Here is a 22,250-nt window from a genome sequence, read left to right as displayed (position 1 = left end):
CAAACATCACTTTAAACTTATATGAGTATCATTACATTTGGTGCCAACAATACGCCACTTTAGATCACTTTACAGTGGGGAGGAATTTGGGAAGCCATGCATTTATAATCAGTTATGCAGCGCCAGCAGGTGCCTTACCGGGTAGGTTTGGCGCCAATAAAGTACCTCGCCGTATCCTCTCCGTGCAGGTGTCGCATTGATCAGCCATGCAATTTGCAACCATGGAGCGAGAACGCGGAACTTGTCGTACGACACCCCACCGATACCACGGGTACATTCACCCCCAATAGAAATTGTACACAGTCGTGTATTGCATGTAAACCTCTTCGACGTGGAACGTAATTAAGCCGTGAAGATCATAAAACACGTTTGACAAAGGAACATTACCGTTGGAATATTAAACCACGTTGTGTTTCAGAACTAAGTTATATTTGCAGAAGTGACAGACGTCGAAGAAGGATAAGAAGAAACGCTTTCTAGGCTAAAAAAAGGTGTCAGAAAGCTTGTGGTCGTTCGCAGCTGAGGCGAGCCGAGAGCGAGGTACTGTACACGGCTGTGTACGGGCCCCTGTCATTTCGAGGGGCTGTACGCGATTGATCGGGGCAATATGCTGGTGTTGTAATAATATGACGGTGAACGTTGGATAACACCACCAGCTTGAAGAGTGGATGATTTCATTCGACAGAACCAAGATGTTCTGTAGTTTAGTCTCGACGACTGAGCATACCAGGATGAGATGGATGAAGCTACCTAGTGTTATCTTCATCGTCATCGCTTTCAGCATATCAAATTTAGGAGGTAAGGTGTCTAAAAAAAGAAATTGTGATGACTGACACTCATGTAGGAATTAATGATCCAGTTTTTGTAACAGGGATGCTGAACTAGGTAAAAGTAGAATTGAATTAGGTCATGATTAGGAGTCAAACGGGATAATCACAGTGCACTAAATTGTGAATTATGATGGCAGAAACAGGGTTGATACTATTATTAAGTCATTCATTTACTCCCATTTCATAGTACGTAGCCTTGGTTAGATATGAATATTTTATGATCTCTTCCATTTACATATTAGCTGTCAGTTGTAATCAGTATTAATTATCACAAGTATTATGACAGGAAGAGAGGCACCATCGCATGAGAAGAAGTGAATTGGGAATGTGAGTGTCAAGAGGAGATGAAATGGAATTTGTATTACCAAATAGTAAAAATCATTATGAGAGAAAGTATCATGTGATGTAAACATCAAAAGAAAGGCAGCAGTGGCATATCAACACTTATAGAAGTTACAAACAACTGATCAGTACTGTAACAGTAGAACATGTGTGTGTGTGTGTGTGTGTGTGTTTTTTACAGCGACACAAATTTAGTGAACTTTACAAAAGTTTAAAACTTTATGGAGGAGAGTATTTTTAAAATAAAGATTGGTATTTCTAAAATAAAAATTGGTACCTTTAAAAAGTATTTGCATGCATGATACTATTTTTGTTCCTTATGTAGTTCCTTAGTGCCTAAAATTTGCAAACATTTCCAAAGCACTGAAGCAGTATTTCATTAGAACTTTGTGACAGTAACATATTAAAACTCATTTGTCATGATATCTTTTGCAGTGCTTACCCTCTATATTGTAGAAGAAGTTGCATGGTAACTAATAAATATTGTATTCACTGTGATTCCTCTTTATAGATACTCATGGCAATACAATGAATTTTGTTCTTTGAGAGATTTCATACTGCTTTTTGCATTGAGGGCCCAATATTCATAATGTATTTTCAGTTCTAAAGAGCATTATAACTTAAACCAGTAGAAAACATTTTTGTCTGTGTCCAAGGGATATCTCCTTGCTTTTGGCTCTTTTGCTTTCCTTTATTTTTCATTTTTTAATGGGACAGGGGATGGGGGGCTAGGATGGGGTGAGGGATGAGGCAGAACTCCACAACTTTTAACATTCTTATGATCACATCTGTTTTGAAATTTGTCATGTTTCCTTTTTGAAAACTTTGGTTTCCTGTCATAACACATGATTCTTTGACAGATCTTTGTGAAAGACTATTTAGCTTCATGGACCGGCTGCTATCGGGGTTACAAAATTGTATCTTTAACTTAAGGTTCACGGAAAGCTTGGCAATATGGTAAATAAAAAAAAAAGAAACTGCACTGAGCGCCAAAGAGATTAAAAAATATAGTCGTACTATTGAACAGACAAGTGGAAACTAGTAGGCCTATACAGTCCTGTGAAATGTGTCCCAAAAGTATGAATTTTCATTGTTATTAATTTCCTGTTCTGTATATTGAATTTACAGGAGCTGCAGCATCATGTAACTGTACATCAGACTGCGTAACCAGCTGCCCCAGTGGTTACTACTTCAGCTCTACGGACGATGCATGTGTTGAATGCCCCCCTGGCTACTAGTAAGAAATACATCTTTTTGCTTCTTCGATCATATCATGCCATACATTGTATGTTCCTTGGCATACTTTTAAAAACGTACACGTTATTATGAAAATCTGGCTTGTACGTGTACATGTACGACAATTTTGTGAGTGGTTATAAAATGCAATTGAGTATCACAGTAATGGAATGATTATAGATCCTTTAAGAAGCAATGCTATTGACTTCTTACCTTGCAGATGATATACTGGTATTTACAACAGAGTACATTGTACATTGTCTTACAGGAAGCAATATTCAGTATGTTTCATTTTTTTTTACCAAATATCAGTCGATTGGCAAAATTAATGGAAATAAAACTATTAATATTGTGATCTGATCTATGCACATGATGAGCATCGTTGTGTAAACCACTGTAGGTGAATCTTTGTAGGTTCCAGGTTTACAGAATATGTGTCTAATCTGTTCATCCATAGTAAGTTAATGTGTGTGATTTACTTTCCTTGAAAACTTCAAGAGCTGGCGCAAGATGATACAGTACACTACATCAGTAAAAGTCAATCTATCAAAAATGCATTGATGTGAAGTTCCAGAGGTCAACTACAATTCTATAAATTAAGTGTACTCACCTTTTCAAAATCTGGTGGTGGGGGGGGGGGGGGGGGGGTAGAGGAAGATGACAAAGAGAAGTAAGACCTAACAAATTGCTTGCTCAAATTTTGACAAAACCATTTGCCTAGAAATTGATGGAATTGATGACTCTGAAGGCAGGGTTGTAGGTCAGTTTCACGATTTAAGATTTATTCTGTTAAAAGGATATTGTCACAAATAAATCATTGGGGAATTTCAATCAAAGGTGGTACAGCATTGAAAAAAAAAGAGAGAGAAAATTGCCCTCAGAGAGCGAACGTAAACTGTAAAGCTTGAGTGGTTGACCATTTAAACTTTGTTGATAAGGTGCTTGGAGAAATACTATATGAATGCTAACCAGTCAAATGAATGGATTGATGGTGTATCTGCTCAAAAGATATCATGTGTATGAAGATTTTCAAAAATCTCTTCATCTTTACTGTTGGATTGTTTCATTTCTTGGAGTGCCTTCATTATGAAGAAAAAAAAAGGCCTTGCTTTGCAAGTCAATGTTAGTGCTTTACAATGTACTAGGAATGGCATTCTAGTTACTGGATGATCATTTTCCATGATCAAAGAGGGGTTTCCAGTGTATGAAATAATCCTTGTACTAGGCAATCCATGGATTGACATTAGGACAATTTTTTGCTTCCACCTGACTATGTACATATATGTACAAACTACATGTATGTAGACATGCTTTCAGTTGGGAACAAAGTGTACATGGAATCCTTTATTGAAATTAATGGTTGTACATGACATGTTCAGACATGATTTACATTGTATATTTTGACACTGTCATATGAATTGTGTACAGTATTTTCACATTAAAAAAAATGAAATTGTGTATTAATCCAGTGAAACAATGAAATGATTGACATAATAAAAGCATGTTTCTGCCATAATTTTTGTAACAAATAAGGTTTAGTTGTTTTTTGTTTTTAAAATTTTATGTTTCAGTTCGCATTATTATTATTATTATTATTACTATTATTTATAGTGTGCTTTTCCCACAAGGCCCAAAGCGCTTACAATCAATTCAAAACATGTACACATGTAGGACAGCATGTGTAATTGGATAAATGTTACAGCCACGAACTAGTTGCTACTGTAAAGATGTGTTTTCAAGGCTTTTTTGAAAAAGCCTTAAAAGTAGATGATATACATTTCCTACAGACTGCCCTCTTCATGTTTCGTTCTAAGCAAGACCTACTTGTATTACCTGTCTCTTTTTCGACAATGTTTCAACTTAACAGTGCAGTTTACTCGTATCCCACGAGACAAGCATCAGATATATATACATTTAGTGAACCCTGGTACTGCACTAGCCTATAAATCAATCAGACATAGCGGTCCTGATGTCTGGAATGCGCTACCTCAGCATGTTCGTAATTTACAAAAAATAGTTACTTTCAAAAGGTCGATCAAACATATTCTGTTATCAGCTTCACGCTGAACTCCTAGGTATTATTAACTATTAATCTTGCTGTGATCATATATTTCCCCTGAAATCGACATTTGAATGGGATTTATGAGAAATTTAATCAGTATAATTTGCTTATAATGACTTGACACTTTAAACTTTTTTTTTGTTCTCTCTTGTCAATGTCCGACAGGACAATTAGGCACCACACATGCATTTCTTCTCCCCCCCCCCTCATCTTCCTCTCTTTGTAAATACCCCCCCCCCCGCCACTCATCATTTAAATATTTGCAAGCATATTTATATAGATTGTGTGCACGGAGGTTGCAACGATTTTCAAGCTTTAAGCTTATGTTGCAATTCCTTTGCGTGTTCGTTACCTTGAATAATGTATCTCTCTTAGAGTTGTATACTATTTCTGTAACTGCTTCTTATCAATGTATACTTATCGTATACAATATTCTGTCTTGGCTATATGAGATGTACTTGCATACATTTTGTATGCACTCCTATTTTGTGAACACACATGAAATCTTGAATAAAAAAAATTAAAAAAAAACCACTGACTGATGGAGACTGTCTAACGGTAAGTGGTAAATTATTCCAGTGCTTTGAAGCAGACACAGTAAATTCCTATCACCGGCTATTAAAGGTGCGAGTAACAGAGTATGTGAGACGAAGCGGATCACTAGATGACCTCAAATTTCTAGTAGGTGTATATAAAGTCAAACAGGCGTCTAGATATTTTTGAGCTTGATTGTTGAGGATTTCATTTATAAACAAACAAAAAAATTGTGTTAATCTACATACTATACACATTTCTTGAAGCAAATAGGAAAGTATGATTAGATTCATGCTTGTATGAAAAAAAAATCCTGTTCATTGGAATATTGTTTAAAAATTAGAAGTTGCTATTACAGTGTAGAAATAGTGCACTCATCAAGTAGTATTTGAAACCTTCATACAACATCTTGTGATATCCTGTGGAATATGGTGTATAAACATCTAGCACAGGAAATTTCTATTTCTTGTATTTCAATTTTTCTAGCAAAATGAATATTATTGATACAATGTGGTTGTATGATACATTAAGTACTATATTGTTAATGATATTACAATCACATATATACCTGTACATTTTTAAAAAATTTCAGTACAATTTGAGGGAATGTGTATTTACTTTGCGTAAACATTACTATTTTGTATAATTATTATTATTATTGGGTTCTTATATTATCGCAACATTACTGTACATGTTGTACAACATCTTTCCCATCCAGTGATGCTGAGAAAAAAAAGGAATTATAATGAATTACACAAATAAATCATGAACTATTTGAATGGCTAAAAGTCCAAATTTTCTCAAACTACAAATGTACAGGCATTCTATTAACCCACTATTTATTTTTTCTGCATTCACTGAATTCACAGGAATATTTGGGGCAATTACCTTTTTATATCTGTTTGTCCTGACTTTACCACTAGTATGCAATACAGTTGAATTCAGGGATAAAATCACCTGAATGGCACTTCCTGTGTTTGTGTGGGTGTGTGTGTTTTCTAATTACTCTTAAACTCTCAATGACAAGCTACACAGTAAATGAGTGTAAATTTTAGTGTGAATACCAATGATTAGCCATCACAATTACAAATTGTAGCTGATGAGATACATAAAATTACATATTATTTCTAGAGTGTGAAAAAGGGGTCTTTTTCCAACATGTGATATTATCACTTTATGTTATGTAGTGTGATTGCCTTAATTTAAGAATACCTGTTCATAGTTAAATGCATTCTTAGGAGTTCACTGGGAGTATTAAAGCAAGGTCCATCAGGTGTAAGAACAATATTACTGCACATTTACTTGAAAAGCCCTGAAAGAAAACTTTTAATCAGTGTCTAGATTGTTTTTACATAAGTACCTTCCCAAAGTCTGTAAATGGGTACTTCTTCCCCACCATTTGTTAAGACTAGAGAGGCATGCAGATTGAATAACGTATTCCCCCCCCCCCAAAAAAAAAAAAAAAAAAAAATCATTTGTACAATGTTTCTGATTATAAGTACAAATATCTTATAGTACTATAATATTTAAAAAAAAATAAATCTTTGATTATGAAATATTTCCTGTCAGGTTGGTTAAATGTACTGCACTCTATCTTCCCCCAAGTTCTGATCGAATACAAAGAACATCATGTATTTTATATATATTTTTTTTTTCATCTACAGTGTGTGGAGCATTTTCAATAAGATTTTGGTAGCGCCCATTCTTCATGTGTGGCATCACGATAACAAGCCATCAACAGCATGGCTGAGTAGATCAATAAAGAACAATACAAGTTTTATGGTGTAGCTTACAAATTATTGATTGAGACTAGTTAAATATCCCCCCCCCCCCTTCCCAATGAATGGTTTTCCACCTCCACAGACTCTCTAGATGTGTTACTGAACTATATTTCATCTATGCCCTGTACAATTATATTCCTTGCTTCGTACAAATGATGTACAATTGTACAACTGTACATATCTGCATATTTTTCAAATTTTCTGTTCCTCAGTGATCAAAAGTAAAACTCTACCCTTTTTATTCATACTTTCATGTTCCACTCAGTTAAGAAGAAAAGTCCCCCTAAAACAGGCAAACAAACAAAAATGTCTCATGATCATAGTTTGATATTCCTGTGCATTTAAACTTTTCTTTCCGATGTCACCCCTCGTTCATTTTTATTTGTCTTTTTTTTAACTCAATGGGCCTAATTGGTACTTCAAAATTTGTCCACTCCATTCACATTCTCAGCGTCCTGAAGTCATGAATTCCTTAAACTTGAATCAAATGATGGATTGTGCTCCATGGACCATGAAACATTGCAATTCCACACTGTGATACATTGTACATACATTTTTTCTTAATCATGCATAGCGAGCCATCTTTATGTCCTTGATATTGTAAAGGCTTTATCAGAACTACCCGGATGTGTCTGAGTGTACGTAACTGTAATGGACATTGCACAGGGACCTTTGTCTCCAAGTAGTCCAAAAGTCTAAATTCAGCCATGCATGCGCCACTTCACAGTGGCTGGGGCGCACAATGAATGGACGCAGTTAGTAGGTTTGCCTACCCCTAGACGTGCAGTATGACAAGACAAACACGATTGATTGTCAAACTCTCCGCAGTTTACACTTGTTGGCGTTCTGTTGCCTGGTGATAGGCAATCGCGTGCTGGCTTACCCAAATACATTTTGGAGCTTGCCTTTATCTTATATGATGTACAGTACAACTGTACACAATATGACACTCAGATCTTAATTGACTTGTTATGTACAGTACATGTAGTGGTGTGTTACACAATAAACTAGTACATGTATGTGATTATCTAAGGAGACAATTTCTAAAATGTGGCGTCAAACAACTGGTACAATACAATGCAAGGACATTCTGTACACTGTACAGTTGTAGTTGATTGAGATATATGGGCTTTGATGTTAAGAGTAGATTTTGTCGTCAACTAGTCAAGCCAGATACATGTAAATCACAATTTACAATTGCATGCACAATGTGGAACTTGACATCACAAAAGCTCATTGATTGTTTGCTGTGACATGGCAAAGTGAAATGTACTCCTTTTTATGTTGTTCAAAGGAAAGGACATGCTTCACACTAAAAAGTCTATGATCAGATAAAGTACAAAATGTACAGTAGAGATTGTTATATTAGTTACAATTTCACACAGAATGAAGTTGTTAAATAGTTTTAATTTCAAATTACGGTATTATTTTATGTTGTATTGCATGACATCCTCACTCTGTCATGATCTACAGATCATTATGAGTCAAATACTTTCAGAGTATTAAAATAACTGCTCATGTCATGTTGGGTGAGCATTCTCATTTTGAATGTATTGACACTGGCTGTATCATTGCTCTATTCTCAAGAATAGCAAATTTGGTGTCCAATAACCAACAATAAAAGTGATGGCATCAGGTGTACACTTTGTTGATTCACAACCTTGTGTGAGGACATTTTTTTCTTCTCTATGGGTTATTAACCAGCAAGGTACAATTGTACGAATAGTACAGTCAAGAATGCAGTTGATTCCATTCATGATCACTGAATGAGCTTTTCAAAACTCAATTTGATGCACGGGATTATTCTACCATCCTGTTACATGTATACACCGTAACAGGTCTGTAGTCACACACAGTAGAGTCAGACTTCTGTACTTTAGAAAAGAGTCATAATCTATTTTTTCCCTGGACATATATTGTCATTTTCTTAATTGTATCTCACATTACACTATCTACAGCATATACACCACATATTTTACATAGGTTTCATATAATATGGAGGACACTGTATTTTGCTGAACATCATAAATAATGATGCAATTTAAAAGAAACTCTCACAACCACCGCCATTCACATGCTGAGATATATGCGTCGACTAATGCATTCTCTGTTATTCATGTTTGCATGTCCGTTGTACAATTGTAGGTCGAGTGCATTGTATTATTCCCCTCCACGTCGATACATTATGTACATTTCATTGAATGAGGGTGATGTCAACAGCTAATAATCGTAATCTCATGTTTTCCTCCTCTCTTTCAGCTGCCTGGGTGCCTCGTCTGCACCCTCACCTTGCAGTGCTGGAACACAAAATGCTGATCCTGGTGGCACAGACCCAAGCAACTGCACGGTCAGTAATTACCCAGCCCCTCTCTATGTTGTTCAAGGAATCGTATAGTTTTGGTTGAGACCTAACTTCAGGTTTTGATATTTTTTTGGTGAGATAATGAGAAACCTCTCATGAAATGTGACAGAGCATTATGTAATTCCAAGAGGGATTCAACATGTATTTGATGAAAATCTGTTTTAAAATGCCTGAGATATCCAAAAAAGAGCATTCCTGATAAAAAGCGGGACCCACCTTTTATTAGAATCACTTAGTTTTACTTTGTTTCTTGATGTCTCAGCGATTTTAAAACCGACTTTGATCTAATTCCTCAGTCTTAAAATGGTATGTTCTGTAGTATTTCATAAGGGGTTTCTTGGTATCTCACAAAAAGTTAAAAGCCCAATTCTCATCTCCACCAATACTATACAATCCCTTTAAAGGACAAGTTCACCTTCATAAACATAAGGATTGAGAGAATGCAACAATATTAGTAGAACACATCAGTGCAAGTTTGAGGAAAATTGGACAATCGATGCAAAAGTTATGAATTTTTAAATTTTTTTGTGTTGGAACCGCTGGATGAGGAGACTACTACAGCTTTTGAGTCATATGCGTACAACAGTATAAAGAAAATGTAAAGAAAATTCAACATATTTTCACTTTTTTCGCATAATAAAAGAGCACTTGACTTGCCTCTTTCTAAAGGCAGGCGGAATAATATTAGCCATAACATTTGTCGATAACAAGTCGGACGAATGTGTACTTTTTTCAAAAGATGAAATTTTGTGAAATTCTCTTTATATTTTCCTTATATTGTTGTACGCATGTGACATCTAAGTTATTCACACACTGCAGTAGTCTTCTCATCCAGCGGTTACTGCACAAAAACTTCAAAAATTCATAACTTTTGAACGGATTGTCCGATTTTCCTCAAACTTTCAATGATGTGTTCTACTAATATTGCTACATTCTCTCAATCCTTATGTTTATGAAGGTGAACTTGTCCTTTAAGTCTTATGATTTCCCAAATATCTGCATTGTAGAAAATGTTATTGATAATAGTTTTCATCTCCTTTTTTTTTTGGGGGGGGGGGGTGGCATGTTGATTACAATAAACATGTGGCACATGTCAATTTTTTTTTAAAGAGCCACTAATGCCCGTTTGATATTCATCTAGGAGATTTAACAATTTTTTTTTTTTTTTTTTTTGGGGGGGGGTCAGAATTTGTATCCATAAGCATTTTTTGAAAAGTGATATTTTATAGCCATTTCAATGCACAGAAAGTTTATTAATATGTTCAGTTTTAGTGGCACAGGTGTTGTGCTCAAGTACCCTATTGATAACTCCATTCTGTCAATATGAGTATTCAGCTGTGAGAAATTTCAATCGCTCATAGAACTCACAAGTATAGAAATCATTGCTTCCTTTTTTTTTTTGGGGGGGGGGGAGAACATTGTAGCTTTATGGTGCTGGAATTTCATACTGTAAAAGAGGTGTACAATGTACAAGACAGTACTTTGCGTCTATTGTTTATCTCAAATTTGCCAAAAGAAAGGCAGGATCTATATGCTGCGAGCATTATATTTCAAACAAAAATAATGTGATTACAATACATAGTACACAAAGTACATTTCAAGTGGACCTACGGCATTTCTGTAATAAAAGTTTTGTATCAGATTATAGCCATTGTTATAGTGATCATACTGTCGTCATTGTGACAAGTATGAAATAATGATACACTGTATTTTAATGTTTGATGTCAATTGTAGATGGATGTACAATTGTATGCTGCACTTAATATCCAGTACTACAATTACTTTTAGTGGTGTACAAAATTCTTGATTCTTATAAAAGGGAATGTACTTGACAAAAAGTACCTACTCTTAAAATGAACATTCAAAACCAGTTTTGAATTCATTGTGTGATGATTTTTGTTTTGAGTATTTATAATATTAGTTTTTAACCAGAAGAGTAGAAATCATATTCAACCCATTTCTTCAATAGCTGTTGGATGTATTTGATTGTGATTGATGAAGGACAAGGTTTCAACATTCTGAGACTGATGCTTTTAATTCACCTCACAGTCATGTCCAACTGGTGGATACTTTAGTCTCAATGGGCAAGCAACATGTACGCTGTGTCCAGCGGGCAGTGAGTGCAACACAGGGACTGGTGACATCACCCCGTGTGCCAGTGGTCAGTATTCCCTGGACGGTGACCTCACATGTTCGAATTGTCCCAGTGGATCCTTCTGCCCGGATGTCTTCTCAGCTCCAATGGTGAGGAAGATGATGAATGGTGATGTGTAGACAAATTGATACTGTATGTTTGTAAATACTATACAATAATGCAATTAACTAAATACATGTGCATGTGTGAATACATACGTATGTGAACATTTATAAGATCTTTAATGTGTATGAGTATTACATTTTGTAAACATGCTGCAAATATAAGTTTCATTTTCTTCGGCTAATGTCAAAGATTTTCTCAAACCAGAGAGAACCTCGGAAAGCACCTTACTTCAGATTTCTTTAATTTCATGTTTGTTTGTTTTTTTGGTACAGTTATTGTTTTTTGGAGAGGGAGGAAGGAAGGAAAGAGATACATCCACTGGAATGATGAGTACATGAACATGCTATGATCATGTCATTTTGGTTCTAATGTGTTGAGATGAACCAAAGAATTTCCTGTAAACTACAGCATGACCACAAGTTTTCCATTTAGATATGTACTAAGAATCAACTGCATGATTCTATTAAAAAAAAACCCCAAGAACAAGCACTTACACATTGAACACAATATTCATTTGGCCATCTGTCAATCCAGTTTTGTTCTTCTGTCCATCTCCACACAAGGACCAATAGGAGCCTCACCCTCTATTTCTCTCTCTTCCACAGAGCTGCCCAGGAGGCTATGTGCCATGGTCCAATCAGACAGGCTGTGAGCAGTGTGGTGCTGGTACCTATGCTCACAATGGCACAGCAACCTGTCAGTCATGCCCCGAAGGTATTACAAGATATCAGTGATGCAACATTTGCATTCCCTAACATGATTAAACAATTATAGCCAAGCTCAGTCAGTGAATATTATGTAATTTGCATTTGAAATATTATGTTCCTTTGGCCTTTAGATATATCATTACTATTTCTTAATGCTTGTAAGTGCTAATCATTTTGATAGTGCTATATTGTAGCTTTACCAAACGCTTATATTTTGCTTCTGAATCACTATCATTGTAATGATAATCAGCATAACAGTAATATTAGTAATAACACTAAGAATGATATACAAATGTATGCTGATGATGATGATAGTGATGATGATGATAGTGATGATTATTATTGTCATTGTCATAACTAGTAATGCAGTACAGTTGTATACTGATCAGTAGTAATGTTATTATGTTTATCTAAATCATCATTTTGATTAGTTAGTAGTAGTTTTGTTGTTGGTAACATCGTGACTCATGAAGGATGAGTCAATAGGTGTTGGAGGGCAAGACTGTATGAAAGTAATGTGTAAAAATTGAAGATTCTATCAAATTTGACCATAACTCTCTCCCGCCCACACCCCAGGATACAAGTGTCCAACAGACGGCCTGGAAGAGCCCATCAGGTGTCCATCGGGAGAGTACCAGAACCAGACCGGTCAGCTGACCTGTGAGACCTGTCCAGCCGGCCACGAGTGCTCCGATCCGGCCGCTGACCCCAACCCCTGTGATGCTGGTCACTTCAGCAGCTCTGGGGCTATCGAGTGCACGGCTTGTGACTCAGGTAAGTCCAGCTACATCAGTGTAATAAAGTGTAGTGGAAATAGTGATGTGTAGTACACTGTGTATGTGTGTAGAGTGTGTTTGATTTGATTTATCATGTTTGATGTAATTGTGTAATGATGATATCACTATGTAATACTTGAGTGTGTTCTTCATGATGTGATGAAACCCAGTACTGTATTTAAGATTGTCATGAGTAGTATCTTTGGTGCTTCTTGTTCCATTTGTTTTTAAAACAAAGGGCATTCTATTTCCCCTCTTAGTCAGCAAGAAGAATTAAAGTATAAAGTGTACAATAATCAAGTCATAAGATGAAAGATATTTTTGTCATCATAAGTACAATGTAGTACTCGGAGTGCACAGTAACTTACAATGTACAACCATATGGGCAGCAATAAAGGACAACTGTGTTTAGCGCTTTCCCCTTAAATGGTAACTGGTAAATACCTGACAATACCTGATTTCTTTTTTCTCTTTCATCTCGCAATTGAAATACATGTACCTTGATTGAGTTTTTCTTCTGACAATGTGCAGTGCTTATGTGATTTGTAAATCAGAAGTGAAAAAAATAATTCATAATGAATTTGTTTACAGATTAAGAAAAAAGATGAAGAGAAATATACACCAAAGAGAAACGGGAGGAGGGGGTGGTCACAGCATGTCCAGGGCTACTAAGGGGTAAAGCATGCACTGGTGTACTCTTTCATGGTCTCAAGATTTTTTTTTTTTTTTTTTTTTTTGATTTGGCTAAATTTTTTTGAACTTCACGTTTTCTGTCAGCCTCAGTAGTGTGGTTTAATTTGTGAAATGTATTACAAGATGGACTGTTGACTCTGAAGTTTTGCTTCGCATTCAAAAGTCCATCAAATGATAGCGCTCAACCTAGCGGCTCTACACACACTTACATGGACTGTCACAAAGAGTTAAGACAGTTCTTATTACTTCCATATTGATGACTCTAGAATGAAGCCCCTGTGCTCATGAATATTTTGTTCTAGTGTAATTTTAATATCCAGATTAGCATAACAAAATGTTGCAGTATGCTTCTGTATGTCTGTCTGTCTGTGTGCATGTCTCTGTGTGTGTGCATGTGTGTATTTATATCTGTGTCACATTCATGAGTTCTTTTATTTTCCATTCTTGTCACAGTGGGTTTACAAACAAGTTTTACTGTGTAGTTGTCCCGAGTTAAATTTACAAATCATATTTCAACACATGCCAAGATATGTAGTGATCAGTTGATTAAAAAAAAGAGAAAAAATGTGAGTTGTTGCAATACTGCAGTACAGAAGCTAAGATTTTACAGTGTTTGAGCTGTTGCTGTGAGTGCATGAAAGACTTTTGTGGCTCTGTTTTCTGCTTGGTGCTCCAGGTAACAATCATCTTTCAGGTATTTACGTGGTTTGCAATCCCTTGTGCAAAGAGATTCAATCCTCAGATAAAACTTTTTATTCACAGGATGAAAAGCCTAGAGAATGCTTTCCATCCAGTGAAGTTTATTTCATCAGTCGCATGGTTGAAATTATTGATTAGTAGGGAATTGTGTTTGTGCATCACCCAGTTTTGAGTCATTTGGTGGCAGATTTGCTGTTCATACATCATTCATCTGTATTGATTTTTGCTCTTTTGCTGTAAGCAATCTCTGTCAAAAAGTCTTTTTTCTTCCAGTAGAGCCAATATACTGTTGTAGAAAGAAAATATGATGCTTCAATAGCTTACTGAAGTGGTGTGTGGAAAAAGATTTGCAAATTAAGAAGTAGAAAAAAGTAGCAAGAACTGCAAAAAGAAAATGTCTGAGGGTACTTTCTTATAGATTTCATAGGATTAGATTCCATTTTGATATGTGTGGAGTGTTTGCAGTGTGCCTAAGTTTGGTATTCATCTTTCAAGCATTCTGTTTTTATTCAGTTTTCTGGTTGTAAGAGTCAAAAGGCTTTTACAGTGATCATGGAAAATAGCAGTAGAAATTATTGATTACATCTGTTGTTCCATTCACTTCACAGTTTTGTTGAGTTTGATGAAATGAATGTATGCTGAGACAATTCCAATTCGACATTGTCATTGTTCACATCAGATTCTGAAAAAGTTATGTTTATTGTTAACAAAAATGCAAAATTGCCTACCCCCACAGGTTTTTACGCAGGTAGTCCAGGAATGGACAGCTGCACGCAGTGTAGTGCAGGCTACTATTGTAGTGCCACTGCCCAAATTAGCTGTGATTCTGGATACTACAGCAATGCGGGGGCAAGCTCCTGCATGGAGTGCCCTGGTGGCTACTCCTGCTCTCCCCCAAATCCCCCAGTTGAATGTCTGACAGGAACCTATGCCGGTAACGGAAGCTCGAGCTGTATGCCATGTGAGCCTGGCTTTTACTGCCCCTTGAATGGAACCATCGAGCATGTTCAGTGTCCCAATGGGTTCTTTGCTTCCAGCACAAACTCTGAGGTCTGTATGGAGTGCAGCCCAGGGTACTACTGCACAGTGTCGTCAGAAGTGCCATGTGCAGCTGGATACTACAGCAATGCTGGAGCAGAGTCTTGTCTTCAGTGTCCTGGAGGCTACTCTTGCAATGGAACAGAGAATCCTGTTGAATGTCCGATGGGGACTTATGCTGGCAACGGCAGCGATAGCTGCATACCTTGTGAAGCAGGGTTCTACTGCCCCCTTAATGGAACCATAGAACATATCCAGTGCCCAGATGGATTCTACTCTTCAGGGAACAACGCCATCTCCTGCACCGAGTGCACAGCTGGGTACTCCTGCACTCCATCCAGCCAAACAGCCTGTCCTGGAGGATACTACAGTGAAGCTGGAGCGACATCCTGCAGTCTATGTCCCGGAGGGTTTGAATGCCCTGGAGGTGGGGGATCTGTTTCCATGTGTAATGAAGGGTACTATGCGTACAATGGTAGTTCCTCGTGCAGTCCATGTTTAATTGGACACTATTGTCCAGTTGTTAGTACGGTTGAACCAATCATTTGTCCAAGTGGCTTTTACTCAAACTCAACTGGAGCCATGGAGTGCTCACAGTGTGAGGCAGGCTACTATTGCACACCGACATCAAGAACAGCATGCTCTGCTGGCTACTTCAGCAATGCTGGAGCAGAATCCTGTAGCGAATGTCCAGGTGGTTATTCCTGCAGTGGGTCAGATGAGCCAGTTGAATGTCTTGCAGGAACCTATGCAGCTAATGGAAGTGATAGCTGCACACCATGTGAAGAGGGCTTCTACTGTCCAGTAAATGGCACCATAGAGCATATCCAGTGTCCCAATGGTTACTTTGCATCAAGTTCAAATTCAGAGTCCTGTAGCCCGTGCAGTGCAGGATATTACTGTACAATAACATCAGAGACTCAGTGTGACCCTGGGTACTACAGCAATGCTGGAGCAGAGTCTTGTCTTCAGTGTCCTGGAGGCTACTCTTGTAATGGTACGGAGAGTCCTGTTGAATGTCCGATGGGGACTTATGCTGGCAATGGCAGCGATAGCTGCGTACCTTGTGAAGCAGGGTTCTACTGCCCTCTGGATGGAACCATAGAACATATCCAGTGCCCAGATGGATTCTACTCTTCAGGGAACAACGCCATCTCCTGCACCGAGTGCACAGCTGGGTACTCCTGCACTCCATCCAGCCAAACAGCCTGTCCTGGAGGATACTACAGTGAAGCTGGAGCGACATCCTGCAGTCTATGTCCAGGAGGTTTTGAGTGCCCTGGTGGTAACACATCTGTTTCCATGTGTAATGAAGGGTACTATGCGTACAATGGTAGTTCCTCGTGCAGTCCATGTTTGATTGGACACTATTGTCCAGTTGTTAGTACAGTTGAACCCATCATTTGTCCAAGTGGCTTTTACTCAAACTCTACTGGAGCTTTGGAATGCATGCAGTGTGATGCCGGGTACTACTGCACCCCGACGTCCCAGATCCCTTGCGATGCTGGTTCCTACAGTGTGGCTGGTGAAACATCCTGTTCCTCATGCCCCGGAGGATATGAATGCCCTGGTGGAGGATCCCCTGCTTCCATGTGTAGTGAGGGGTACTATGCCCTCAATGGCAGTTCATCCTGCAATTTTTTTTTTTTTTTTTTGCACACAACCCTTTTACCTTCCTGCATATTAGTACTGAGTTCATTTGCTTTTTTTCTTTTTTTTTTTTTGCAGCATCCATACATCTTTGCTTATGCACATTCCATCGCGTTCGTTGACCTGTGTTCCCCAATTCGTACTCGTGTGGGTTCCCCTCCCCTTGCACTATTGTATGTATATTGCAGCTTGCTGCGCATACACTGTACATTGTATGTGAACCTGCAGATTTGCTTTCCGCATCCCTTGCATCTATCTTATTTTGCGTGTATGCACTGCACTTTGGAGTACAAGCGTTTTTATTCGTAGTATGCATTATGTATGGGATGTCGTGGTCAGATGCTGATAGTTCTGAATGCATTTACCTATTTTTAGAGCATCTATAGCAGATATATATACTGACTGCATTTAGTGATGACACTGACTGATGTATTGCATATTATATTTTCTTTTCCACCAGGTTTCTGTGGTGTGTACTTTCTGCGGTCATTGTTGCACTACACTTGTTCATCATGTACATTATAGTGTCAATGTCTGTAGTCTCTGCTCAGTGTTCGTGTGAGGTAGCACTTCACACATTGTGCCTTCCATACTATAATACACTCTCATTATAACAAACATGAGTATGGTATTATAAAATTCTTGTTACAAGGACATATAAAGTCAATTCCCAAGATTACCATCTTTATATCAATTTTAGATACTTACTCTTTGGCTACATAACAAAATTTTGATAGATATAATAAAATAATGATATAATGATACCAAGGACTTCATTAGAATGGGAGTTTGCTGTATGTGTACACTTTTGTACCTGCTCCTAATAGCTATTAATATTTTGCCTGCCATGGTTTCTTTAAGAATGAACTACAATTGTACTCTACAAACTCACAATTTGACTTTAGAATGATAGTAGCAGACCTATACATATCAAGTCTCACATCCATGGTGTGAGTTTCACTCCCCAGCAATCTACTTTGTGTACCTCACTCTCATCCGCCCAGCTATCATTTTCTCATGCCTCCCAGAATGAATGAAAAGAAAAAACATGCCTGTTAGATAAGATCATAAACTAGAAGAGCACTCTGAGAGTGCAGACCTTGTCTGCCAAGCAACTCACTTAAATTTTCATCTACAGTAATGATACGGGCATGCTTAAAATTGCACAATTTCCCAAAATAGAAGCCTGTCATTTATGTCATCAGCTTCCTGCTGCGTGGCACCTAGCCTGAGCAAAGCGCACGTACCATGCAAACTTCAAATATGCGTGGCTTAAACTCCCAAGTTCATCGACCTTATCTGCAAAAAGATTTTTAAAAATCCTTCAAAAATTCATAAAATTTCAGAGATTACTACCAAAATGTTTTCATCTGAGCCTTGTGTCATTATCAAGTGTTTCTGTAAGTTTCATCCCAATCCGTTTACAGCTTTTTGAGTAATTTATCACACAGACGAACAAACAAACAAACAAGCAAGCCAACGCTGGCAAAACATAGCCCCCTTGGCGGAGGTAATAAACATTGGATGAGAAGCTGACTAATGACATTTTATGAGTAAGATTAGATGAGAATTGCATTTGTTGACATATTTGCAAGCATCTTAAGTATGCTTTATATAATTTGCTTAATTGTGATATTGTTCTGTCGTCATTTCATGTTCATTGTCTTTTCCCATCAAGTTGAATGTTTTATGTGGTGAGTTTAAGTTGAGTTCACTGTAGGAGTGGAACATGTGTAAATTGAAAATTGAGTATCTGTGTTGTTTATGTACAGTTCATATGTTTGGCTCATTGTGATCTGTTATGTGTATTGTTGCCTGCTGTAGCAAGCTGTGCTTTTATGTATATTGACAAATTAACAAGCATTGATTTCTTTGTTTTTTGTATGAACTATGTAGAAGTTTGGTCAAGATGTGCATTTTTTGTTTTATTGCCCAAATGATTAGAGAAGCGATCTGAATTTAGCTGTTGGATCAGTCTTATCCTGCAATATAGAATAGATGATTGTGCTCAATGTGCAGTGTGACTGTACGATGTGATATGGTGAATGTGACTATATTGTGGTGAGATGCTTCAAGTGTTCTGTGTTTGTTGCACAGTGTGTTGCAAGTTGTTCACCGTGTGTGCCAATGGAGTAAATGTATATATCACAGCCATTCCCTCTAACTCTCGCATATTGCACGTATACCTCCCTCCACTGTTCATATTACATCATGATTGTCTGTCCGCCATGTCGTTTGATTACTCAAGAAGTTCACATTCCTACACTGCACAGTACAAGAGTGAGTGATCATTGGTTTTCCCCTAACATTAAGATCCATCAAGAATTGTCATATCAGGGACTACACATCATCTGTATTCTTGTAACAAGGTCATTATCTCAGAGAAATTCATTCCAAAGGACTAGTACCCATGGGCTTGAAGTCCAGAGTTCAACATTGCCCACAGCCAAATTCATGCTTGGATATTGCACTTGAATAAGTGTCTAGATGAACAATGTTACGAATATGATACATCTTGTTACAGAACTTCAAAAGAAATAACTTGATATCCATAGCCGTAATATTTGATAGCCAGGATGAAAAGTCAACATGCATATGGTCTCATGTGAGATTTGTTTATTAATTTCCTTCATCACTTGTACATTTATGTATCCTCCATGATGGTTGTACATTTGGCACAATATTATGAATAGAGTTTTGACTGAGAATAAGACAAGTGTCAGAAAATAATGTGTAAACATATGCACATGTTTGGATGTGGAATGTTGTCTAAAGAGGGAATTAAAATTAATGAAGATCATGAAAGGGAGACAATGTACAGATTGGCTATCAAGTTTTAAATGGCAGGCATCCAGTAATCCAATAAATGTTGCCATTATTAGTATGAAAATCAGACCCACATACATCTACCACGAACAGAGCTGCCTGCAAGTTACCGCAATTGTACATCCTTCCTCTTACCTACCCCCTCCCCATATGTTATCATTTAATACAGACATAATCTACATTGTATCATACATATATAATGTAATTATGCAATTCACTGCCAGTTGAAACGTATCGCCTGGAAATACTGACACTAATCATTACCTGTTTGTCATTCCAAATGATGCGAAACGCTGCGACTCTAGGTTACTATGCCAACGAGACTGGGTCGGCTTCATGCACACAATGCCCTGAGGGCTACCGTTGCACCGCCACACACCTAAGCCCTGTGATCTGTCCCAGGGGGTCGTACAGCTCCGCTGGGGCAACCTCTTGCACCTCTTGCTTGGATGGGGAGTATGCTGACAGCACAGGTACAGTATCTGGGTTTTCTCTAGGAGTCTTTGTTCTCCATTTATGCATGTTAAAGGAACAGTCCTTATACAAACTGTACATGTATGTCATTATTGACGTACATAAGTAATTTGTAGCAGTAATTAAGTTTGCATTGTCGGCAGATTATTTTCTAACTTCAAGTCTCTTTCTACTTGGATCCTCTATTTGGTCAGCATGATTCTTAACACTTGTTTTCACAATGATGATAACGATGATGGTTATGATGGAGATGATGATGATTATAGTATACCATTATCCTTTTCATTATTGATATCATCATAATAATCATTGTGATAATGTGTCTATCATTCCTTATACAGTGCACTTATGATGAACAAGGTTGTAATGGAATCTGATTACAACAAAGCAAAATTTCAGGTGCCAAAATTGATACCTGTATATCTGTGTAGGTGCTTTATATGTTCAGTTAAAACAAATTTTGGTCACATTACAAAAGAAAACTGCTGGTCCCAAGGCAATCATTATAATAGGAGTCGCCTGTTCATAAAAAATTAAGTGCTGGATATGCTGGGTGCTGTAGCATCTTTTGTAACATCTTCTGCACAGAAAGATGATGGAAGGTAAAAAATGTACAGTTCGTAAATGCTGAGATATACTAATATACTGTCATTTGATTGTAATATTAGCATATAAACTTTTATTTTTGCTTTAGTGTTCTTGCCATATTGTTCTGATGAGTTTCAGGAAAAGCATGTTTAAAGGGATCGTATAGTTTTGGTTGAGACCTAATTTCAGGTTTCTAACATTTTTTGGTGAGATAATGAGAAACCTTGCATGAAATATGAAAGAGCATGTAATTCTATTAGGAATTCAACGTTTATTTGATGAAAATTGGTTTTGAAATGGCTGAGATATCCAAAAAAGAGGGATTCTGATAAAGTGTGGGACCTACACTTTATTAAAATTGCTTTGTTTTACTTTGTTTTTGGATGTTTCAGTCATTCCAGACCCAATTTTCATCAAATAAACTTTGAATTCCTCTTAGAATGGTATGCTCTGTACTATATCATAAGTGTTTTGTTGGTATCTTGCAAAAAGTTAAAAGCCCAATTCTCATCTCCACCAATACTGTACCATCCCTTTAACCTCACTGGTCTTTGATTGTCTCAATACTGGTCATTCTGCAGGGTCATCATCCTGTCAGCCGTGTCCATCTGGCTACTCCTGTAACAACACCATGGCCTCCCCTCAGATATGTGCCCCTGGGACATACAGGTAGGACATGTGAGATAGGTCCTAGTAATCTACACAACCAGGGCCTTGTTTCATAAAGTTGTTCATTAAATCCCGATGGAATCCCATTTTCTTTGCTCATTTTTCCACTAATAATTTGTATTCTTTCTGGTCAGTTTATTCTGTCTGTATAAGTTACGAATGACTTACAAAGACTGGTGATCAGTTCTGATGTGCTATACTTATCAGAATTTCAATAATTCAGCACAAGAACTGATCACCAGTCGTTCGTAAGTCGTTCGTAACTTTACGAACAGCGTTATGAAACACTCCCTGGTACTCTTTTCCAAAGAGATGCAGGAGTAATGAACCTAAAATGCTACCTGCCGGGATCGACATTAAGTGGTGGCGTGGGGCCACAAAAAATTGATCAGTGGCCACCAAATTTGCAAGGAGATTATCTTATGGTGGCCTGATAGGGCTTACACAATTGAAAATGCATTGGTATGTTTCCTTTACTACGGACCAACACATTTGTTTTCATGCCGCAAAACTTTGAAATTTAAAAAAAAATCAGTAGCCTGAACAAGCCACCAGAGAAAAAAGTTAGTTTCGAACCCTCTTTGACTTGTATGTGTTGTATGACTTTGCTGTAAGACATATCCTTTTTTTTATATTGATTAGTGTTAAATCTGACCACTGTTTATTTTCCATGTGAATTCCTTTTCCATCTTTTCAACGTGTCTTACATTTGTAACAGTAATT

At 37.3% G+C, this 22,250-nt stretch overlaps 1 protein-coding gene across 1 annotated transcript; it reads left to right on the top strand.

The window, feature by feature from the left end:
- Positions 1-321: 321 nt before the first annotated feature.
- Positions 322-21,531, top strand: LOC139724494 (uncharacterized). Its single transcript, XM_071635626.1, has 8 exons — positions 322-798; positions 2,301-2,409; positions 9,045-9,132; positions 11,197-11,391; positions 12,013-12,121; positions 12,691-12,888; positions 20,102-20,269; positions 21,440-21,531. Exons 1-8 carry the CDS (start codon positions 669-671, stop codon positions 21,529-21,531), a joined length of 1,089 nt encoding a protein of 362 aa, XP_071491727.1. The 5' UTR covers positions 322-668.
- The last annotated feature ends 719 nt before the right edge of the window (positions 21,532-22,250 follow it).

This window comes from Diadema antillarum, unplaced genomic scaffold, assembly GCF_040938485.1.
Source record: "Diadema antillarum isolate AM-2024a unplaced genomic scaffold, OU_Dant_1.0 scf00000217, whole genome shotgun sequence".
NCBI classification, from domain to species: Eukaryota; Metazoa; Echinodermata; class Echinoidea; order Diadematoida; family Diadematidae; genus Diadema; species Diadema antillarum.
This window is presented reverse-complemented; position numbering and strand designations above follow the sequence as displayed.